This window comes from Phyllostomus hastatus, unplaced genomic scaffold, assembly GCF_019186645.2.
Source record: "Phyllostomus hastatus isolate PE091 unplaced genomic scaffold, TTU_PhHast_1.1 phas_contig_159, whole genome shotgun sequence".
Lineage (NCBI taxonomy): Eukaryota > Metazoa > Chordata > Mammalia > Chiroptera > Phyllostomidae > Phyllostomus > Phyllostomus hastatus.
In genome coordinates, this window is record NW_025333640.1 from 25,747,779 (window position 1) to 25,772,113 (window position 24,335).

A 24,335-nucleotide genomic window follows, 5' to 3' on the forward strand; every position below is an offset into this window, starting at 1 on the left:
TGTGCTGCAAATGAGTACTTGTGGTGTCAGATAAAATTTCCAGTGAAAGCATCAAAAAGGGGTGTAAAAGGCTAGCCTGGACCACAGAGAACGCAGACAAACATGGCCAGGAGGTGCCGTGCGGAGCTGTGCTGAGAACTTCAGGTGTGTCTGTGATCAGCCTAACGTCCACAGTGCCAACAACTGGAGTGACTTTTTCATGAAGGACGGGGTGAAAATACTCCTAAATTATACACTTGATGATTCAACTTCAAAATGTGGACACATACATACACGACTAAACAAAAAGTAGAAATCTGATTATCTAGCAGACGCACATGTGCAAACCTAAAAGCATGTTCACTAAAGCTATCCAAGTATTTTGTTTATTCTTGTTGTGGGAAAATGGCATTGCCATGTAATCGGGCCTGGATGTTACAGGCGGTGGATAGCTGTCCCTTTGGGCTGCCGGGCACTTGAGGGCCCTTCCTACATGTGAGCAGTTCTTCTCCCTGATGAGGCAGAACCCACCTCCCACTACAAGAGGGGAAAATGACAGACATCTTGCAGTGGGGAACTGGCATCTGGCCAGAGTTCCACCCATCAGATGCTCCCACCCAAGACTTTGATTTGGAATCTGGTGCTTCAAAGGACCGGTGACCCGAGATTCTAGTGGGGAGCAGCCACCATGCCAGTTTCCAGCGGCAGCAGGTGCACCAGCAGCCACCAGGGACCGTGGTGAGGCGGGTGCAGCCTGTGCTGTTCATGCCCACAGGCGAAGTGGCACTGGTCTCCAAGTGCCGCCCTGTGGTATGATCCGGGGCATCATTCTTGGTTCCCAAAACCTTATAAAGACTGCAGTCTACCTAACATTCTTTAATAAATTCCCTTTCTGTATAAAACAGCTAGAACTGGCAACTGAGAATCCGAACTAATGCAGGATTGATATTTTAACATTTTTTGGAACCTTAATAATCATCCAAACGCTTTTAGGACTACCCTTATTTATATTGCTCAACAAGATTTTTCTCCTGATTAGACCAATTCATTCTTAACTACATTACTCTCCATCCACACTCATCCTTTGCTACTACCTCTTTCTCCACCCAGCCAGTCCCTCCCTGCACTGTGCCTTCTCCCACCCGTCAGGGCTCAAGTTTTAATAGAAAAATTAAAATAAGTAAGTCCTTCCACCTTTTTTAGTAACTGAAATAAGAAGAGAAAGGAGAGTCAAAGGCTGATATTGACAAAATATGAGAAAGTTGCACAACTAGTTTTGCTAAAAGCCTTGCCTCAATGGCAAATAGGATGCCACCACTGTCTCAGTTGGGCTCAGTCCTAACTAGTTTTGTTTTTAAACAACAACAACAAACAATGTTCTCTTGTTACCTTAATAGTCTCAACTTGCTCTCTACCTTCTTAAGGGGATATCACAGTAGAAGCAATTTTAACCCCCCCCCCACCCCCGCAAAATCTCTGTGTGGTATTTTCTCTTTAAGCACAGCTCAAGTTCATATAATCCTCCTGGCAGAAAAAAAATAATGTAAAAATGAAATTAAATTTTTAGTAATAGCTCACACCAGCTAGAAACTAATGAGTATCTTAATGAACCCACATACGAAGCTCTGACTGGTACATGGGTATTGAGGTGCTGTTACAGGGTGCAGCCAAGAGGGGGGACCCCAAATGGGCATTTGAAATGGGGTCCAAAACTCAAGGTGTCCAGGAGATTTTAGGATGTCCTCACCAACCCCCCCAGGTGTGGGTTGGGGGAAGGGACAAATGGAGCAGGGCCATTGAGAGCTCTTTTGCATAGCAACAGCCTTGCAGCTAACTTCTGGGGTGGTCATTTAACATATCTATAACCTTTGACTGGTTACATAGATATGTTAAATAGCTGTTCCATGCTCTGAGCTAGGGGAATGGAAGTAACAAGACATAACTGGGGAGGGGCAGGTCCCTCGAGTTACAGCACCTGCGTTGGAGCTTGGAGATGATTGGCTCCATGACATGGGGCCACACCTGCCCAGACTCCTGATGGCAGCCCAGTAAAGCTGGAGAATGTGAAATTGATGGCAAGTGTAGCCAAGTGTGGGAGAAGTTGGAAATGGGACTGCAGAGGAAGATTGGTGAGGGGATTTAAACCCAGACTCGGCAGTCCGTGGAGGGAGAACCATGCAGCTTTGGCAGAGTGGAGACTCCCGCAGCCCTGAGAGAGAGAATCACCATGTGGATTTAGCAGAAAATCGCCACTCAGCTTTGGCAGAGTGGCATCCCCGCTCCCCACAGCTTTGTGGAGAGATTCACACGGCTTCGCCAGAGTGCAGGCCCCTGCAGCTCTGGTAGGAGAGGACCACATGGCTTTGGGGTGCTCCTTTTGGCTGCGCGGCCTGGGAAGGAGGAGAGACTCTGCCTGGAAGAAGGGTGAAAGAACTCTTACCAGTAGGCCCCGAGAAGATGCCGCATGGCTTTGGATTAATTGGAGATCCTGCCTGGACGTATTAGGTGAGAAGCCTCCCAGCCGAGAAGGATTACTGGGAAGAATTGGGGGCTGCCTGAGCCACGGACTTCTATTTCCTTTCCTGAGATACGGTACCCCAGACTGGGCAAAGGGGGAAGGAAAGGACTGTGTGTGTTTGTGGGTGTTTTAAGGGACTTTAGGATTTTGATGAAGACATTAGGTCACTACTTTAAGTTTGTACAGCATTAAATAAACATTTTCTTTCCTTTTCACGAATCTCTGGCATTGACAGACGTCTTTCCTATTAGGCAGCGGACATAACGGACCTGGGGCTTCTTTTCGGGTAATAGTATATCGTCCCAGGCCCCACCTTGCTGTTCTGTAACAGCGCTATAAATTAATTCTACAAAATTTCAACTTGAAAATTAGAAGCCAATTGATATTGTGTCTGAATTCATCAGTTCAGTTACCATCCTGCTTTCTATTCAGACAGTCCAAGAATAAAAAGTCTCCAACAAGAGTTTTTACCAACTTTCATTCCTGAACTCTGAACAGCGTAAAACCTACCAAGAGGATGCGACCTAAAGTTCTGACCACTTCTGCTCTCTGACTTTATTCTCAGAATACGTGACCATGACCTGGCCCCGGAAAAAAAAAAAGATTAGGGAAGTGTATCACAAAAGCTTAAATTAGAGTCCCCTTACTGTCTACCTACCATGAACAAATATCTTCGGGTTTGTCTGAAGAAAAAAAAACCCTTGAATCAATTGTGAAGAACATTAATGGAAAAAAGAAAGTAGTAATTATAGTTCAATTATTTACATCACACAGACTCCACCCATAAAGATATTTTTCATTATGCTTAGGGAAAAAGTGAAAATCTTCCACACACACAAAAAAATACTGGCTATATTAAGGAGTTACCCTAATAAGGGCGTGCAGAGATTCATCCCTGATCTTCTTTCCGTCTGTGCAGAAGGGACAATACGGAACTGACTTCTATTTTTAAAACAAAGCAAATACTTGGGCAGAACATTATGAGAAGGAATAAAGCTCCCTAGAAGTGAATGAGAGACGAGCCTGTCAAGACAGCTGTAAAACTATCAGGAGAGAATCTTCAATTTTGCCTTTAGTTCTAAATAAGCGAACATTCTAGCTTCTCAAGTGAATGGCATAATTCACTGGCATAGCGAGAAAGGGAACTTTCTGAGCAATGAAACAATAAACTGTTGAATCAAGAAAATGCAAGAGAAAGAGAATGTCCAGAGAAAACCCGTACGCCTCTGACCAATGACAAACAGAGGTCTCCAGCCCTTCTGTGGGGCCTGGGCCACTGGAGTGTCTCTAGATGACTCCTTGGCCACAACTCGGCCAGCAGCCCAGCCCCTCCGCCTGCACTAGAGCCTCCTTCCTCGATGCAGCCTCAGGTGCTAGAGCACTGCCCAGCTTAGACCCAGAGCTCAAAAAAAAAATCTTTGTTTTATTAATGAAGTGGGAATCTCCTGTAAACTCAGATAATATAAAGAACAGAGCTGTTGTGCAAATGCAACACTTCCTGCTGATGGTGATAAAGAGGACCCATAAATACCTACACTGAGTCTCCTGTATCCATAATCTGTGACTCAAAGCAGTCTATTGCTGTGTTAATCCAGGTCCTCTAAGAAGCAGACAAGAAGACAGGACTAAAAACACAAGAAATTTATTAGGGGAAGCCTCTGTCAGAGAAAAGGGGGAGGGAGTCAGAAAAGGCTGAGAGAGCTATCAGACAGTGATACAGGTCTGAGCCCAGGGGAGGGAGGGAGGGAGGGAGGGAGGGAGGGAGGGAGGAAGGAAGGAAGGCAGGCTAGCCAGGAGAAATACAACCAAATTCATGTTTCTTCGAGGCTGCTGCTCACTGGACAGCAGCTGTAAGGACACATACCCATTTCACCTGTGTTTAAAGCTGGGGGAAAGGGCCTTAAATCTTACAAGGAGCTAAAGGCAAGGAATAATGTCTTCAGGATACCAACGGATAGGAGCAAGATTCGATTCTAGTCTCTGTCACCAACGTATGTTGTGACGTATCAGATCATCCCAGCTCCCAGTTCCAGTGGTCAACTGTAAATCATCCCAAATCCTCTCTCAGCTCTTGGTTTTGGGGGCCAAGGCCATACCCCTGAACACTTCAAGGCAGGATCCGAAGACTGATTTGAGATGCCCTGGCTCCACCCACAGTATTTTTCTCATAAAACTATACATTCAGCTGAACTATTTCCCACTAATGGGGCCACTTCTCTGAATTAGACGATTCAGGCTGGTTCCACGCCTAGTGTCCCTTGTGACATGTGGGGGGTGGGGCAGAGGAAGAGGAGTTTGTGTGTATTCTCTGCTCTTTCGTGTCAGTGTTATCTGGTTTTTCAGAAGAGCTAGCTGATTCCTCAGAAGCAGAGAACACGCCCAACGATATTAAATATAGGAAACCAGGGTTTCAGTAGGGAAGTAGGATGCGAGGATGACAAGGCTGCGAGGCCACAGATGACGATGAGTCACCAACAGAGAGAACACTGAGTCAGAGGCACAGCCTCTCACAAGAGGGGCTCCGGGTGGGCGGCCCAGCCTCTGGCCTCAGACGTCCTCACTCATTTAGAATTCTGATTTGCGTTAGTCCTCACCGAAACCTTCACAGGGTTCTGAGCCAGTCAAATTCCAACTCTCGAAAGGGACACTCTCAAAAAAAATTTGTTTTAAAGAAAGAAAAAACAGGTGTCACAATGACATCCACATCTGACTGCATTATAATGGGTTTATAAGAAAAAAAATAACAGGTTTTATATGAAAAAAACAATGCGGTCAAATTGTAAAGGTCAGTTCCAAGGAGAAAGAGTCTATAGAGTTAGGTCCCTGACAACTTTTAAACTAAACTGAGAAATTTTTCATAAATAAATTCAAGATGGATTTTCCCCCAATCTGAAAAATGCCTGCCAACAGAATTTTGCACAAAAATGTGACACTTTGTTAAAAAAAAAAAAAACGGATTAAAACAGGCCTGATATACCATAAAAAAATACAATTAAAGGCAGATGAAACTACAACACAATCTTTCCAATGGCACGGAATGCCTAGGCACTTCAGGAGCTCACAAGCAATGCTGAACACCAGGTAACACGAAAATTCCCAGCAGCAGAAACCTGTGCCACTAAAATAAACATGCTAGATATAGTCCGAAATCCTTTGGTAAAAGCTTAGATTTTTAAAGACTATTTTAACCTTGCAGTAGACACAGCCACTGAAAGGCAATTCACAGCGTCTCCACCGCCAGACAGCTCTGGCCCCAAGGTCAGGGGCGCCAGAGAGATGTCACTGGCACCCTGGGCAGGGGTTCGGATTGCAGCAGGATGTCGGTGTGCCTGACAATACCCTGGGGGCTTACCACGCACAGACTGACGAACCCCACCCCAGAGTCCCTGACTCAGCAGGCCAGGGCAGTGCCCAGGAGTGTGCATTTCCAGCGAATTCCCCGGTGAGGGCGATGCTGCTGGGCCGGGGTCCACGCTTAGAGAACCGATGCCCTAAGGGCACTAAGGAAAGATGACCATGAGAAAGAACTTCTACCAAAAGGTAAAAATGGTTTCGTTCATTTTAACCAACATGTGTTATTCTGGTAATATCATGAGACACTTTTGAAAATTTAAAAAGAAGAGGAAATATGGAGCAAAAGTTATTGTCAAAAAAACCCCACGAAGTTATAGAAACCACTTACCTACCTGACTGTAAGACATTTGACACAATGAAAAAAAAAAGGGGTGAGAAAACAGTGAAGGAAATCAGACTAGGGCTGAGGAAGCACCACTGTCCTTCCTGGAACCATTTAAACTAGTGACAGAAAGCCTTTGGACCTCAAAAGCCTCAGGCCTTCCTCAGCAGGGCGTAAGCCAAGGGCAGATCACCCAGCCGGCGTTCCCTGGCCCAGTGCTTTCACGACAGGGGGAAAAAGGAAGAGGGTCTCAAGCACCTCCAGAGTCTGCACATGCACAGGGTCATTTTGCTCACGTGGGAAAGGGATGCAGCTGGCAGACAGGACACCTCCTCCTCACGTCTGTTTGCCAGCCCCCCTGGGCCCCAGCCCCCTCTGGATGCGAAGGGGGCGCCTTTTGCACACCAACTGTCAAGCCGGACCTCCTCCCTCCTGCTACCCCACTTCCCCAAAGCTGTCCTCAGCCCCCAGGCCTCCTACAGCCGCCCTGAGGTGCCAGCCCTCCAGCACTGAGCCGTCCTGTCTGGGAGGACAAAACTCACGCGGACGTGCAGAGAAGTAAATACAGTGGGAAGCTCTTTTTAAAAGAACACCATAAACACTACAGGGCTATTTTAAAGGTTCTTAAATTCCTGGCCAACAGCCCACCTCCGAGAAGTACACCCTGTCCTGCCACAGCGGAGAGAACATCTCCGGAATGCTGGTGTCCACACCACGCGGGGCTCCCCTCTGAGAGCACTCCCAGGGCACGGCACAGCCAGGCTGGCCACTTGCTGTCCCCGGCTCCCCACCTCGAGGGACAGGCTCACTTTCACAGTCAAGGCTGGCAATATTCTCAGCACAGACTACTCACTTAAAAACACTGCCCCTGAACAAGACAATACTGGCCGTTTACAGGATGAGCCACACCATTCAGAGGAACTGGACTCCTGTGCACGGAGGAAAACACTGACTGGTGAGCCTGGTGTCGTTCCACTTCCCGCCCCAACAATTCCTGTAACAGCTGCAGAGCTGGACCCGGGTGCGGGGGACAGGCAAACATACCCTTCCCTCTTTTCCAAAACCAACTCGTTTTCCTGCAGGAGGAAACTAGTGCCGCTCTTACCCTCCCTCCTCATCTGGCCGACTCTGGTTCACCTGTGAACTCAGCTCAGGAACAGCGGCTCCAAAATGCCTGCCCTGTCCCCACACGGCAGGACGAAGTGTCATGCTTTTGGCCATTGCCCCCCGTGGACGGCTAACTCCTGAAGGATAGGAACCATGCACTGGTCCTCACAGCATGTGGCAAAGTGCTTGGCACGGAGCAGGCACGCGACAGCACTTGTAGGAATGAGTGTGTGTGTGTGTGTGTAAACACACAGCCCATGCGTGCACAGATTAGGCATGGCAAGATACGTATATCTGGTGGCTCAAAACCAACAAGAAGAATTTGTTCCTGGATCACTGAGCTTCCAGATGACTTTATCCGTTGAAACCCCAAATCCTATTTTAACATTTATTTAGGAAACAGACTGCTTTTTTAAAATATTTGGCACTGGTCTTTGCCTTCTAAAACACATTTTTTTTAACATTTTGATGATTCAGTCTTACTCACAAGCACACAATTATTATACTACACTACCATTTAATGTAGGACCTCAGAAAATCCAGACTGCTTTTGGAGACGCAGTGACCACTAGGATTTTCCTAAATTCTTGGAAACCATCTTAGAATATTTCTACTTTGATTTACAGCTGTGTCATTTTGCATTCCTTTTTTTTAAAAATGTGGTTTTCAACATGCTGCTGGTTTATCATATTTGAAGTAAAATACAAATTTTTCTCAGAGTGCACGGGCATCCAGCTCCCAAAAGATCATCCTTATCGCCTCGTCCCTGTGCTGGGGACGCAGGAGCTTGGGAAACCACACAAAGCCTCCTGGGCATCTGGGCCCCTGAACTCCAGCTCAAAACCACTTCCTCCATCAGCCCCTCCCGAGAAGACAGGCACGGCCGCTCCCCACTCCACGCAGCCACACCCTCCACCTCGGTCACTGCACAGAATCTAATGTATTTTAATTCTCTCTTTACCGCTTTCTCTCCAGAACCACACGGGACACTTCTTGAGAGAGGTATCTTTTCTTACGCAGAAGATTAAGGCTGGTGTCTAGTAAAGCACTGAAGATTTCTTTCATAAGTATACAAAGCTATTTAAAGGAGCAACAGTAGCCAGAATGATTCAATACAATTGACATGCTTAAAAAAAGTGACCACTAACTATCAAGATTAGACAGAAACACCCAAATAACATCAAATATGGGTTAAGTGGCAAACTATTAAACTTCTATTAACTTCATTACAGTAACTGATAATGCAGAAAGCAAGTGTCATGTAAGTCCTTTAAAGTTCACAGAAAAGCATGAGAACTCTTACCAAGCGGGTGGGGAGACAAAGAGAAAGAACCTAGAGATTAAAGAAGACTTAAAAACTTATCAATACAATGTATTGTGTTTGGATCCAGGTTCAAACAAACCAACTGTTACTGGGGGAGGGGGTAGGAACTACAACATGTGAATAAACATCACAAAAATATGATCTAATTCTTTGTAATATTAAAGAATTGTTTTCAGGTGTGACAAGGACACTGTGGTACAGAAGATCTCACAAAAGCTAACAAAATGCAAGGGCTACATACTAACGTATTTATGGATGAGACTGGGCTTCCTGTCAAAATAACGGGGTTGTAACAGGTGCACAAGAAACAAGACTGGTTGGGTGCACAAGAAACAAGACTGGTTGTGTGGCGATGGTTCTCGAAGCCGGGTAATAACTGCACGTGGCTTAATTACATATTTCTTCTCTACTTTGTACATGCTCAAAATTTTCCAGACAAAAAAGGAAAAAGCAGCAGCAGCAGCAGCGGCAGCAACATTAGACATCCTGTTAACTCTATGGTTGGTCATAGCTGCACCCACGGCTCTCTGGCTTTGCACAGTTTCCTGCTATCCAGCAGGTGTTGCTGTTCCCACGAAAGGGCTATGAGAGACACTCCCATTCCTCTCTGAAGTTCATGGCCTTATACAGACAACATCAAATTCTTCCGCCCTGCACCGAAAACCAGCCTCCAACCTAAGATGGGTAAGATTAAATCAATAAGTCAGCTAACAATAGCTCTGAGAACCATGCCATCCATAGCCTGGAGCTAAGAAGACATTCCAATTTTTTGACCTAGTCAATTCAATTCAAGGAACATGGAGCGAAAACAGAGTATCAAGACAGTGATCGCGCAGTACTCCTGCAGAGCTAAGACTCGGGAACAATTTAACCAGACCTCTCTTCCCCCAGATACCAGGACGCCTCACGCCGTTCTCTGCGGGAAGGCCTTCCCTCACCTCTCTAGCTATAAAAGGACTCTCTGGCCACTCTCTGACCACTTACCCTTCTTTATTAAATTTTGTAGTGTTTATCACTAGCTGACAATGTAGTATGTGCTTGTCTGTCTGTTTGTATTGCCACCTCCCCTTTCTAGACCGTAACCTCCCTGAGGGCAGGGAGTTGGCTTTGCCTCTGTGCTCAGATTCTACGGAGATCCAATACATATGTGCTGGATGCTCAGGATCCCAGGAAAGTACACTAAACATCCAAGACAACTGAGACAACCATCGACACTATTCACAAAAGCCAAGGACGTGCACTTGCACCACCACCCACACACTCGTACCCGCTGCGTGTAGTAGAAAGGTGACGTCACTATTGCCATCTGCTATCACTCAGCTGAGAAATCAGTGACGACGGGATCACATGAGGAATGGCTGAACAAGTCAGTCTGTGCCAGGAAAACCTAACAGGGCCACAGTACCTTCACATGCCCCCTACGGTATTTTCAATATATACATGTTATCTCGGAATTTAGGGTAGAGTGCAGATTATATTAGGGCTTTTAGGGACCTCATGTCCCTATCACTTTTAAATCAAAATCTGTGAACTCCCTCCCACTTCTTCCCCTACTCCAACTCTACCAGAAAGAAATCCCACCAGATACTACCCATGAGATTACAGTAACATCAAGAAAGCTGGCTCAGAAGGTGGGTGGTGCCCTGGCCGGATGGCTCAGTTGGCTGGAGCACCATCCTGTACACCAAATTTGTGGGTTCGATTCCCAGTCGGGGCACATACCTAGGTTGTGGGTTCAATACCCATACCTAGTTGGGGTGCATATGGGAGGCAACCAGTTGATGTTTCTCTCTCACACCAACGTTGCTTTCTCTTTCGCTTTCGCTCTGTCAAGTCAATAATGTATCCTAAGGTGATAATTAAAAAGAAGGAAGGAAGAAGGAAGGAGGGAGGTGGGTAACAGTGTCTCATACATAGAGTTGATGTGAAAATTAAATGACTTAATACTCAGTAAACAGCTTAGACGAGTAGTGGACACAAAGTAAAGGTTAACTAACTTAGCTATCACGTTCAATATCATTACCACCACCACACACATCTGAACACACTCAGACACACTTTAACATAATTCCAGGTGGTACTCATTCTCAAAAACATAGAAAAAACTAGTGTGTGTCCTTTTTTTAAACGTCTAAAACAACAGGTGAGACTAGGTAGTGTGTCATAACCCAGTTCCAATTCTACTGCGGATCTCTGGGGGACGAATGAGCATCCGTCAATAAGAGGTAAATGCAAGCTTTTAAGGAAGGTAAGCAAGTATCATTTAACACACTCAAAATGCATGGCCGACGTCAATAAGATCATCCACTGGACGCACTCAGTGTAGCACCAAACACGTGGAGAAGACCCAACAAAGTGCAGCTCCTATTACTACTGGGATCCTGGATGTCCAGGCAAAGCGGGATGTCACAGGTGTCCAGGCCTGAGTTCTCTCCCTCTCACACAGCCTCAAAATCTACAGATTTAACACCGCCCTGCCCTCCCTGTGCCTCCACACAAGGTTTTCTGCTTTTATCTTTTTGATATGTTCATGTTCTGCATGAGATGCAATTTAAATGAAAAGGCTCTACTGCTCACACAGGCCTGGGTGGCCCTAAGTCCAACCCACTACTTTGCAGATAAACAAATAGGTCTAGCGGTCCAGCAGCCTGTCTAAGATCTCGCCACCACCTGCACAACTAAAACTCCGAGCTCCAGAAACCTCGCCCAGAGAGAGCTCTCTGCACCACATCCGCCGTGGATGCATGCACCAGAGCTCCACCAAAACCAGCATGGAAACCCGAGTTTTCCCCACTTAAAAAGCTGGACTTACTCATCTACATCCCATGACTCACCATGATTTCTCTCTGTTCTTCCAGGTTCTTCAAAAAATTAGAAAATTCACGCAAGGAAGCATCTGTCGAGAGAGAGGAGTAATTACTTGGTGGACAAAGCCCAGGAGAGCAAACCCGAACCTCGTCCTCACGTACCTATGCAGCGCTCATCGTCCGTCTCCGCGTCGCCGATGAACTCAAACTTAAAGTCTCTGAGCGAGTGGGCAAACTTCCGCTGGGCTGCCGAGAGACCTAGAGAGAAAGACTTGATCATGACTTGGGTCCTCGCTGTAAATCAAGGCTGAGAGGACGATTATCCCTCCCACCGGCAGCACAGCTGGAGAGCTCTCCTCCCCTCAGTCTGCAGAGAGGCAGACCGACTTCTGCACCACCGACTCCTGCACCACGGGGCCCATCACCCTCTACCCGGTGCCCTCTCCCCTCTCGGCTTGCTTGTCTTCGCCTCTCCATCTGGCAGAGGGCAGGTGCTGGAGAACTGATTATTGCCTCCCCAGCCTCTTCTTCCTCAGAGGTCTCGTAGCTTCACCTTGCTCCCTAAGGCACTTTCCCTTTCTCTGCTTCATCGGGTCAGAGCTTGACCGATTTCTTCAGGCTGTGAACACACACACACACCCTCCCCGAGAGTGTCTTCCAGGGCTCAGTGAGATCTGGCTGGCTGCCAAGGTTTCAAATATAAGGGTCTCAAGGAAAGATTGGCAGTTACGCAAGAGTCATGGGGTTGTATGGTACAGCATAGGAGACACAGTCAATAATATTGTAATAACTAGGTATGCTGACAGGTAGGTACTAGAAGTACTGGAGAAGACACTTGGAAAGTATATGATTGTCTAACCATTATGCAGTACACCTGAAACTCATACAAAAATACCATATATTGTCATGTAAATGCGCACCCATGATTTTTGTGTGCATTATACATAAGATTGTTATATTTATGGTATGTGGTCATTATGCCCATGTATGATGCACATCCTTATTTTTCCCTCAGATACTTGGGCAAAAAGTGTGCATTAAACACAGTAAAATATGGCATTATTGGATGTAAACTATAAATGAAAATTTTGTTTAAAAAATACATACACACATATATAAGGGTCTCAAAAGCCTGACATTGGCCAACCAGATGCCCTTAACTGTTTGTCAAACTCCAGGCAGAGATCCCAGAAGGTGTACAAAGAGTTTTCATTAAAACACAACATCAGGGAGGTAACTAAAGGCCCAGCTTAAATGTCAGGAAGAATTCTTTCTGCAAAAGACTTATATAGAGGTCCTCGTCTTTGTTTTATGGAAGATTAATAGAAAATAGTGGAAAACCTGCTTTAATACAGAGTAACCTTAATAATCACAAATTCATCATCTTTCCATTACTTAGCACATTTTAAATGTATTTCTTCTCTCATGTAGTTTACACTTTCACAGGTATCTTCTGCCTTGCTCAACATAATATAAAATCATAAGACAGCTTACTAGGTTTAGCAGAGTCTATGAATAAGCACGAAGTTGCTTTGTGCAAAGGATAATGCTTTTTCCAATACCATTGCACATGAAACTCATCCCATCTTAATTCACTAGTTACAAAGGCTGGTAATATCGCTCTACTGCGGAAAGATGGGGGGTGGGGGAGCACTAGTCGGAACAACCTTTATTGAATGTTTACTCCAATCATGTATATCACTTCCTTGTATAAATAAGTAATTTATATCATTCTATCATTTACTTTTTATAATCAGCTCGCAGGTAAATATTGGTGCTACCTTATCTTAAGTAGGTTCAGAGATAGACTAGTGACTTGATCAAGGTCGCAGACTTCTTAGACTGCTGGTAATAAGTCCTGCACGCCAAGAATCGACTCCTTGCTTTGTCAAGCTTCAACAAATGTCCTTTCTGTTACATCACTCCAACTTTCAAGAGATTTCACGTCATTCCCAGGTCCTTTACCCAGAGGTCAACTAGTTATCCAAATGGTCCAAATGCAGAATTCTAACCAAATGGAAAATTCACTAGCATGGGCCTCCACGCCCGGTCCCCATCCTCTCCCGCCCACTCACTCCTGACTACTCTGAAGCACACCGCTCTCTTGGAACACCTTCAAAGCCGGTATGACCCCAGGCAGTGGACAGGGCCAAGCCAGTGTGCACAGAAAGCACAGCTACCTTGAGAGATTTCATGTAATCTGCACTCTTCAAATGAGCTGGCCACTTCAAAATCTCCCACACTGGCATTTTTAGATCCTCGATTTGTAGACAAATGGGAGAGAAAACCACAACCAGGGCCTTCGCAGGGTTAGGAGCAGTTTGAGACATGAGGAATTACAATAGCCATCTGCTGAGTTTGAGATGGAAGGCACTGTGTGGAAAGATCCAAGCCCAGCTGTAATCCAGATTCGGAGAGCCTCCAGACACTGGCTGCGCTGTCACGGCTCACCCTTGACAACTTTGCACGAGGAAATTATTCCTCATAGCACAGCGACCTATTAAGAGTTTGCAGTTAAGACTGTGAACTATCAGACGCATAGAGGCATTTGGGGGTGAAAGGGATACCTCTCTACTCAGGTTGCCCTGCTTGAACTGAACTTCTAGGCAGCCCCCTGGGTATGCTATGGCCCCTGAAGTTACGAGCCTGACCTGGCTAAAAACGGTTGTCATCTCCTGCAACTTCCCATCAACCAAAGCAGTAATGGGGACATCCGAGGACATGTTCTTGAATTTTGGGCTTGAACGGGAAAAATGATACAGCAAATAAATGAACCTTTCTCGCACATTAAAGTTAAAGTACAGGATTCTTCACAAACCACACTGGATTCTGAAACCTTTTTAAAACTAGGCAAACTGCACCTGGAAGCTCACATTCCTTTGCGTGTAGAGACCTAAATTACTAGATTATCAACTATGCGAAAGCTCTGCCAAGGGAACCTCTGCCACCATCCTGCACATCAAAACACGTCGCAGAATTCTTCAATGTTTTATTTAGAGAAAAGCAGGGTACAGATTCTGAGAACTTAATATCCTTCGCGCCAGATTCATGCCAAGGAAATAATGCTGATGTTAATCCAAGTGCCTTGGAAGGGAAACAAAATTCCTCTAGGACTGCAGACTAGCTTCACATTTTGCTTCGTGTTTTCCACATTTACAAATGCAGCAGCTGCACTTTACACAGGAACAGCGCTGTGGCCTCTCTGTATGCGTAAAAAAAGAAAGTAAATAACTGACTCTGTAGATATAAAAAGCTGTGCAAATATCTCACAAGCCCGAAATGCATTTCTGGGCTAGTCGAGGCCTGAAGGGCAAATCACAGGCTGTTCTGGGCGCAGCTCGTGGGCCAGCATGGCCTCTGGAACTGTTAGGTTAAGGCATTCCTGGCGCTAACTCCCAAATCCAGCCCAACCAGGGTGTTTGTGCAGTGAGTTCTTCTTAATCATCGAAGAAGCAGAGTCTAATGTCACTAGGATGACTTGAACTGATAAATTTATGCGGTAAAAGGAAACTAAGCTGAGTCCACAAAGATCCAAGCACCCCAGACAAATGCATAAACCTGGATGGAGTGCAGGACTCAAGAACCAACACGGCACATTAACAGACAACCAGATCCTGTTCACTAACTCAGCCAACTAACCACAAAGAAGCCTTCCGAAGTGCGGGAGCTGGAACTGCACACAATCCCACAAGGAGGTCCCCACTGGAGAACACCACCCAGCCTTCACTATACCTTATCCGGCTTTCAAGGGCACTGTACACATTCGGCCAAGGTGGAACCTACTCGGGCTGGGTTCCGGGCACAGACAGCCCCGGCCGCACAGGCTAGCGGGTGAAAGGGCATGCTGGCAATCACCTGGCCCACTGGTTTTCAAAGCGTCTTTGGCCACAGATCCCCCTGTTCAAAGAAAATCTTATTCACCGTGAGAACAGAAAATACAGCTAACACTTAAGTTGTTATTAGTTTCCTACTGTTGCTGTAACCAACGTCCACAAACTCAGTGGTTTAAGATGACACAAATTTATTATCTTATAGTTCTGGAAGTCAGGAGTCCAAATTGGGTCTCACAGGGCAGGGTTCCTCCTTCTGCAGGCTCTAGGGCCTAAGCCGTTTCCTTGCCTTTTCCAGCACCTGAAGAATGCCCCAATTCCTCGGCCCACAGTCCCCAGCCACCAGTCTCCTCGCTGCAACTTCTGTCACCACATCTCTTTGTCTGGCTCCTTTGAGGACAACTGTGACTACAATGGGCCCACCAGGATGACCCAGGATACCCTCAGCATCTCAAGGTCCTTAGTGTAATCCCATCAGCAAAGTCCCTTTTGCCACGTGAAATCACATACTCACGGGTTCAGGGAATGAGAAAGGGACATCTCTGGAGGTGTCCCTTTCATACCTTGTAAGGTCAGATGTAGTTACATTTATGGATTCATGTAAGGATCACAACTCTACGAGGCAGGCTCTACTATTATGCCCACTTTCCAGGCAAGCAAACTGAGACACACACACATAGATGAAGCAACTTGGCCAAGACTGTACAACTAGTGGGCAGCACAACCAAGAGATCATCAAAGCTGCTCAGGCAGAGGCAGGATGAAGAACTCCACTCAATGGGGTCCCTGTCTCCCACAGATGGGTCCCCAAAGAGAGAGCACTGAGCAGAATGCAACCTGAAAACCAGTGACAGGGTCTCTCCCCTTCCCTTTACAGCTGGGATATAAAAGCACAACTCTGGACAGCTAGCTCCATGGCACACACCCAGTTCAAGAAGAGCTTTAACCAGAGTCTAGGTTTTGTTATAGAATCCTAGTTTCAGTACAACCTTGGGAGGCACAGGAAGACAGTAAGAGGTGCACCTGTGAGTGAGGGATACACAGTCCAGCAGTTGGATGGCACATCCCAGAGAATGGCTGCAAAGGACACGTGTGTGTGTGTGTGTGTGTGTGTGTGTGTGTGTTTGGGGGCTGTGGAAGTGCTTAAACACGGAAAAGTATGTAAACATGTCCAGGCCAACACACTCTCATCCTGCGTCTTCTTAATTATGCTTCATGGAAAACAAGAATGGCTGATAGGCTGACCAGCAGTACACTGCCAAGACTGCATGCTGAAAATGAGGATAGTCTGACGTGTACAGGGAGGTGCCTAAATCTGAGCGCCAGAAGCTGGTGGCACTATGGACTTACTTGTTTAGCCACCCCTTCCATTAAAATTCTAATCTCAGTCTCTCCAACCCTCTGGTTACCACTAGTCCCATTACTCCCCATGGTCACTGGCCTCCTTTCAAGCATCTTCCTGACCCCGGGAGGCATTTGGATACCAAGTCACGGCCTCAAATAAAGAACTTTAGTAGGGAACGTATTCCTAGAGACAATGTAGTCTAAGGATCCAATTTTACAGATGAGAAATCAGAGAAACAATGAACGAGAGGCAGTGGGGTTTAGGAAAACAAGAAAGGCGCTGTAGCCCTACAGGCCTAGGTCCCGATACTGTCTCTGTCACCACCCAGGTATTGTGGCTCTGGGCAAGACACATAGAATGTACTGAAATTTCCATCGATAAACATCGATAAACTAAAAATAACACATGACCTCTCACTTTCTGAAGCAATTTGCTTGGCCCAGAGTCCCCACTTCCTACACTGGGAGGTGCTGTAGCACGTGACCCTACTCAAAGTTCATAGGGCGGAACAACTAGGAATAGGTGGCTGACCCCAGAACTGCCCCCAAAGGCCAGCCTGGGACACAGACACCTGGGAAATGTACATTCAGAGAGAAAGACAGGAGCCAGATGCCACAAAATTGTAAACAATTGGTGGGTCTAGGAAAGGGTATAGGACTGTTCATTATTCTGTTTTTTTTATTGTTTTCACAGATCAGGGATTTAAGCTCAATGACAAAACACCACATTCTTCACACATTTTGCTATTGAATATAGTAACTTAGCAAACAAAGTGGTTTCCAAAACATCTTCAAGATAGGGGAGAAAACGAAAAAACCACAAACAGGGAGAATGTCCAAACAAGCTACCTTGTTAAGCACAGTATACGCTTAAGGCCCAAAATAAGTATTAGTAGGGATTCAGACATCAGGCGTTATTTTGGCTGAATGCATATGAGCTTTTCCACCCTTCTGACACAACAAGAACTCAGCTGTCCAACAAAACCAAGACACTACATAACTGCCCCATTTCTCTCAAATGCTTTATTATGTATTCTCTTTAAAACAAATTTTTAAGAGGGTAAAACAAGACTCACTCAAAGAAGGGGCTAAAAGCCTCCCCTTTGGTGCCCAAGTTAAACCAGGGTCCAGAGGTCAGAGACATGCCACTGGAGACGCCCAGCGACTTGCAGACACCACTCAGGCGGCACGGCCCGGTGTGCATGAAAAAATGCGAAGAGGACATGACGGCTGCCCCACGGGGCTCATGCCCTCCATCCGGGAGGGACCACCTCTATGTAGTGCATAGGAACGGAGGGGTCCAGATTTCGAACTCCAGAGAAATTCATGGAGGACGAACTCAAAACAAGCAAACAAAAATAACAAACGTTCAAGTCATCAGGAAAACACAGCATGGAATGGGAGGGCTAGAACAGCATCCTGAAAGTGGGTTTAAGTCACTGTAACCTGTAGGAGAGACAGTCAACGCACTAGGAACAAAACGTGGGCATCCTTAGATGGGAATAAGGACAGCTGGTCCTCCAACCACGTGAAGGTGAGGGACGCCAGCCCCGCCCTCCAGGCAACTGAAAACCCCCACACAGCTTTTGAATTCTGAACACTTAACTACCAACAGCCTACTGATGACCAGAAGCCTCACCAATAATGTAACATTGATAAACACATATTTTGTGTGTTACAGGTATTATATACTGCATTCTTACAATAAAGTAAACTAGAGAAAAGAAAATGCTATTAACGAAATCAAAAGGAACAGAAAATATATTTACAGTGTGATACATTATTTATTGACCTGTGCAGTTCAAACCCAACATTCAGGAGTCAACTGTACCATATGACCTATGTAAATTAGGGCCTGTTGAACGCAAGGAATAAAGACTCAAACCATGAAAATACAATTGCAAAGAGCCCACAATACAACATGAACTTGCTTTACAGCCCACCCCTAGAATCTTCTCTCCTGATCTCTGCTCTTAACGTAACTTGCTCCTTGCTGAGTGCTGAATCTCTTGCAATTGCTCCTCCTCTTCTGTGTCAGACCAGTTCTCCCTGTGGGAACGCTGCTGCCTGCCATCGTCTGGCAGGGCCCTCTCATCGTCCTCACATTAGTTTATGGCATTCTTTCACTTCTGTTCCCGCTGCTTTTCCCCTTCTTATTTCCCAAATTAATGTTTTCAAGAGAATCAAATGGGCCCAGCTCATTTTCTTCCCGCAGAAGGCCATGACAGAAGTAGCTGTCGTATGGCCCACCCCAATCAAGTGAGCCAGCTCAGGGACAGGACAGATGTCACATGGTTCTCCAAGTGCTTTCTGCTCAGCAGGACCTGTGAGCACAGCCACTGTCCCTGGTAGGAGCTGTGACGTATGAGGTCAGCAGATGCCACGAGGGACAAGTCAGGTCCCAGGCCAGCAAATGCAAAACAATTTTTTAAGACTCTCCTATGTTAACACATAACATTCCACAGAAAGCCCCTACAGGCAGAAACCAGTCCCTCTGAAAAATTGCAGCAGGCAGGGCCCGAGTCCATTTTCACATGATGAACTATGCTCACCAAAAGAAATGGCAACACTCATCACTGACCAGAAAATTCTTCCAAACCCAGTGCTTCCAAATGGTTTAAGTGTGTTCAGTAACCATCTACTATTTATTTAGCACTTCCTATGCCTGTATTAGTCCATTCGATCCTCACTGGACCCGATTAGGAAAGCATCTGTTACTGCATGTTACAGACAAGGACAGGAAGACACAGACCGGGCACACTGGTTGAAATGGTCAAGGCGGGATTTGAACCTGGCGCCAGCCCTCTGTAAACCATCACAGCAGGCGGTCTCTCCATACGAACAAAAACTACCCCAGCCACAGCTGGGCCACAAGACTCTTTCCCTACAATGCCCTTACAGAATGGATGTAAGTAATCACAATATCTTGATCCTATTGTCCTGTTAGAGGAGAGGTGAGGGTTAGGGTAGAGAGCCCCTGGGGAAGGGAAGTTCTCCAAACAGAAGGGCAGGGTGACAGAGGGCCACCCTGAGGAGCACACGGCCCTGTTGGAAGAAGAAACGCAGTAAGCTTACGAAAGTGGTGGTTAGAACAGGAGTGTGCAGGCTGGGCAGTGAGGTCTGCCTGTAGGTTTCCTGCTTTCTCGAGGGCAAGGTCAACTTTTACCAAGATCACAGACAGCACATCAACAAATCCAAGCTTCTTGGGACAGACTGACGCAGTCTGGACCTCCCAAAAACTACCCAAGTTCAAGGAGGGAGGGGGTATCACACAAATTAAGACATACGATCAGTGTATAAAAATCACTGAAAGTGTGAGAAAGACACATGAGTCCACATACAGCAGTAAGTCCCCCAAGTCTTAACCAATAGTTCTTTGTATGTTCTTTACGTTTTTCTGTATTTTCTAAATAGTCTTCACTCAGCATACATTACTTTTATGATCAAAAAAAGTGGTTAGAGCCGAAACAAAATGAATGCTACCCAACTGTCAGGAAAGGCAGAGGTATAAGATAACATGGCCATGAAGGTTATTTTGTGTGTCAACTTGACTGGACCACGGCAGGCCTAGGTATCTGGTTAAATCTGACTTCTAGGTGTTTCCAGCAGAGATTCACATTTCAATGGCTACACTGACCAAAGCAGGTGGCCCTCCCCAGTATGGGTGGGCACCATCCCATCTGGTAGAGACCCAAATAAAACAAAAGTACAAAGAAATGTGAATTCATTCTTTCCGCCTGACTATTTGAGCTGAGACGTCGGTCTTTCCTGCCCTTGGACGAGGACTTATGCCATCGACACTCCTGGTTCTCAGCCTTTGGACTCCGTGGAGTGGACACCACTGGCCTTCCGGTGTCTCCAGCTTGCAGATAGCGAATATCTAATCATAAGACTTCTCAGCCATCATACTCACAGGAACAAATTCCTTACAATAAATCTCACTTCATATGTATACGTATAGAAATATAGACTACTGGTTCAGTTTCTCTGGAGAACCCTGGCTAACACAGTGGCCATGCTTAAGGACAGGATTCCCAGACCAGGGCTGTGCCTTGAGGAATTATACAAGTGCAAACCATGTGCCTCTAGCAAACCAAACTTCCTGGGGAGCAGTAACCCCATCACACACAGTGAGCTCATACTTACTCTACACTTGTTCCACCACACAAGCGTTGAAGTGATGGTCAGTGCTCCAACAGGGAGCTACCACGACAAGACAGAAAGGGGACAGAAGAGAGCTCCCACAGGAGAACACTCGTGGCCCGAGGCCCAGCCCGGGACAGCCAGACTTAGGATAGGATTCAGAGTTGCAAACAGGAAATGGTGAAACCAAGAATAACAGAAGGCCCGTCATCACCATAAGCTGTTCGATTTAGTAGCAGAACACTGAAGATAAAGAACAGGCCAGAGGTGGTCTAAACACCGTAGGGGAGAGTCAACAAGGCAGGGAACCAGGAAACAAAGAAAGGTGCTGAACTTGAGGAAGTCAAGAAAGGTGAGCCACCCCCCACCAGGATGGTTCTACTGGACCCCAAATGTAAAATCTCTGAGGTCAAGGATTTCCCTATCCATCTGGTTCACTGTTGCAGCCACGGAACCAGGCAAAGAGGAGATGCTCCACTAATATATGTCGGGTTAATGAAATAACAGACCCTGTCAGGATGAACTCAAAGACTCTCCAGATTGACGTCACAGGGACCCAACATTCTGGGCTCAGTTCTCCAAGATCGAAGGGTCACTGAGGGTCACTGTCTGGGCTACTGCCCTCACCCACATTCTCAAGCAGTACAGAAAGGTCTGGGGTATGGCGATGAAGTCCTGTTCTCGGACTTACGTCCGCATGAATAAAGTCACGTCTGTACCCCTCAGACCCAGTGCACTCTCTGGCTGAGCCTCAGTCCCCCACAAACAGGTGACTCTGCCCTGCCACTTCCAGAGTTTATAAAGATCAGATGCAAAAGTAAGATGGTTAATGTAAAGCTTCCTTTAAAACTTAGAGGTCACATATAAGACATTCTCAATCCAATTTCTGATGCAGAACTTAAAAGACTGATTACACATTTTATTTCATCTTTACCAAGCTGTTTTTGGTTTGTTTTGTGTTTTTTTTACCTCAGGGCTATTTTAAAAATCATCATCATCATCAATGTAATTCACAAAAGAAATAGTGACTAATAAACATGCAATTCAGCCTCGCATAGCAAATTAATAAATTTATTTTGTGTCTAATAAAAGAGAGGCAATACGCACAGTGGTCACAGAGAAAACACTCAGACAACTAGTATGATTTGTTAATAGCAATGATCTCAACCTCTGAAAATCAGACATATTTTCAGAACAAAGTGAGGTTAGGTGTCCTTTGGAAATCCTTATCACAAAACCTCTGTGGCCTATAGCACAGTGACTGCAAGTATGGGCTCTGGTGTCAGACCTGGGCTCACACAGTGGTGTCACCAGTGACCAGCTGGGTGACCCTGAGCAGGTGACAACCTTTCCGAACTCTGGCTTCTTCCCTGACAACTTGGAAATGATACCAGATTTTAAACAACAAATTGCAGTGAAGAAAAATAATGAATCAAAAATTACTAAGTTATTAGTAATTACTAAGTTATTACTAAGTAATTACTAAGTTAAAAATTACTAAGTTATCCTGTCTGGGTGACAGAAAACGGTGGAACCAGTAAAAAGAAAAAGGGAAGTCAAGAGAGGAAGCCAATTTGAGGTGAGGAAACAAATAACTGCATTGTAGGTATTTCAGAAAGCAGCCTATGAACCAAACAGAAGTTCTGAAAAGCAGCTGCAGATAGCGGTCAAGGCCAGAGGCTTGTACTGACTACCTGCAGAGAGGTAACTGGAGAGAAATAAAGAGTTTTGTTTTGTTTTGTTTTGTTTTTAGGAAGAGAAGGTACAGAAATTCTAGAGGTGAAAATAGAGAAATAAACTACAAAGATGACACACGAATGGAGAAAGGAAGAGGTAGAAGAAGAAAAGACTCAGAAAAGGCAGCCAAAGCGAGGGACAGGAAGAGTGCAGATTCAGAGAAGACACTGAGAATGCTCCACGGCACCAAATGCTTTGTAAGGCTGTCAGATTTTGGCAAGAGGTAGTCCTCTGACAAACCATCCTGATTCCTCCCTTTACCGTAACCCGCTACCATCCACTCTCCATCCAAAATGCCCCGGGGATCTGTTTACTTGTCTGTCTCCACTGTTAATCCTGCCACCACCTTCTGACTGGCCGCTCAGCTTCCACTCATTCCCCGTCTGCCCAGTTCCCACACAGCAGCAGCAGCAGCAGCAGCAGCAGCTAACCGAAACTACACATTGGACCTCCTTTACTGTCCCACTGAAATCCTTCTACATCGTTCTGTTGTACTTAGGATAAAACCCGAACTCCTCACCAAAGCTCTAAAAGATGCCACATGATCTGGTCTCTGACTGGCTGGCTCTCCAGCCTCCTTCATTCACCCCCTGAGCTCACTGAACCCCAACTTCTATCAGCCTCCCTTCTATTCCTGGAATGGGGACGAAAAAGCCCAAATGCTTTCTTTTCTTGGGGTCTCTGTATATATGCACTGCCTCCTGCCTGGAATCCTCTTCTCCCACCTCCTCCAGAACTCAAGTACAACCTGCATTAGAAACGGTCCTCAAGCGCCAGCAGGCTCATCTCTGATGGCTTGTTTTACAATGAGGGCTCAAGTCCCTAGAGGTATAGATGGTAGAAGCACACAGCTGCAGTACATTCTAACTTTAACAGGTTTTTATTCTAAATCAGTACCTAACTGAAAAAACCACATTAAGATGTATAAGAAATAATTGCCTGTATACTGACCAAAGATCTACATGCTCCTCAAGTATATTTTTCCAGTTAAACTTTTTATTACTATTTTTCTCGGTTTCATTACATTATCGATTACCCTGCTCCCACCAAACCACACATACAAGCAAAGGAATGGTAAGGACCCTGATGAATCTTTCTGGCCCGTTAATGACTTCCAGGCTCCAGTTCAAAGGACTCTTAGCAAGAATTAGCCAAGTCCCTTATTCTCCAAGCTATGTCACAGAAAGCAAATTTATCACAGGGACAGTTAGTGTAAAGGGGGGCAGGGGGAGGCTGAATCAGAGATGGAAAACTTCCAAAAGGAATGCTTCCAAAAGGAAATATTGAGTTTCCTTTTATTTTTCTGCAAGTGGATAAAACAAAGACATAAATTCCTTCCCAATGATATTTAAAATGCACTGTCTGCCAAATATAACCCTAGAAACCGAAGGCTCAAACCTGTAAGTTACAAACCTGACTAATAAGACATTCTCGAATTGAGCCTGATTATGCACCACAGCACTTGATTGTGACTTCCTGGAAGCAAAATACAGGATCAAATACAGTAGGATTCTGTAAAAATTACTGTATTTGATTGACTTTTTCCAAAATTGAGTTTTGTACTTTCTAATCTTTATTATTTCCCTTTTAACAAGAATTCTTATGGCATAAACTCCCCATTAATGTACTGTATTTTCCCTCTCTACAAGTTTGATATGTAATTTTGTTTTAAATATTTTCCCTCTTACTTTTGTGGCCTCTGTTTTGGATTATGACTTTGAATTCTGTATATTTTTAAGTAGCCAATTTTTTCCCATTTTTGCAAATATTCTGGTTAAATATCTTCTAATTGTCCTAAATGTGATTTTTTTTTCTGTAAAAAAAAACAAAAAAAAACTAAATTCTGGCATCTCTTCCACATTCTGTCCCT

At 45.4% G+C, this 24,335-nt stretch overlaps 1 protein-coding gene across 2 annotated transcripts in view; it reads right to left on the reverse strand.

Moving 5' to 3' along the window:
- ARHGAP10 (Rho GTPase activating protein 10) overlaps positions 1–24,335 on the reverse strand; it is a 236,185-nt gene that overhangs the window by 160,300 nt on the left and 51,550 nt on the right. Inside the window, exons 2-3 of one of the 2 annotated variants that reach the window (XM_045831665.1) lie at positions 11,574–11,669; positions 11,439–11,500 (exon numbers count right to left, since the gene is read on the reverse strand). The exons of the other annotated variant lie outside the window; for it this stretch is intronic. Coding sequence (XP_045687621.1) covers positions 11,439–11,500; positions 11,574–11,669 — 158 coding nt within the window. The remainder of the gene's footprint in view (positions 1–11,438; positions 11,501–11,573; positions 11,670–24,335) is intronic. 2 annotated transcript variants of the gene reach the window in all.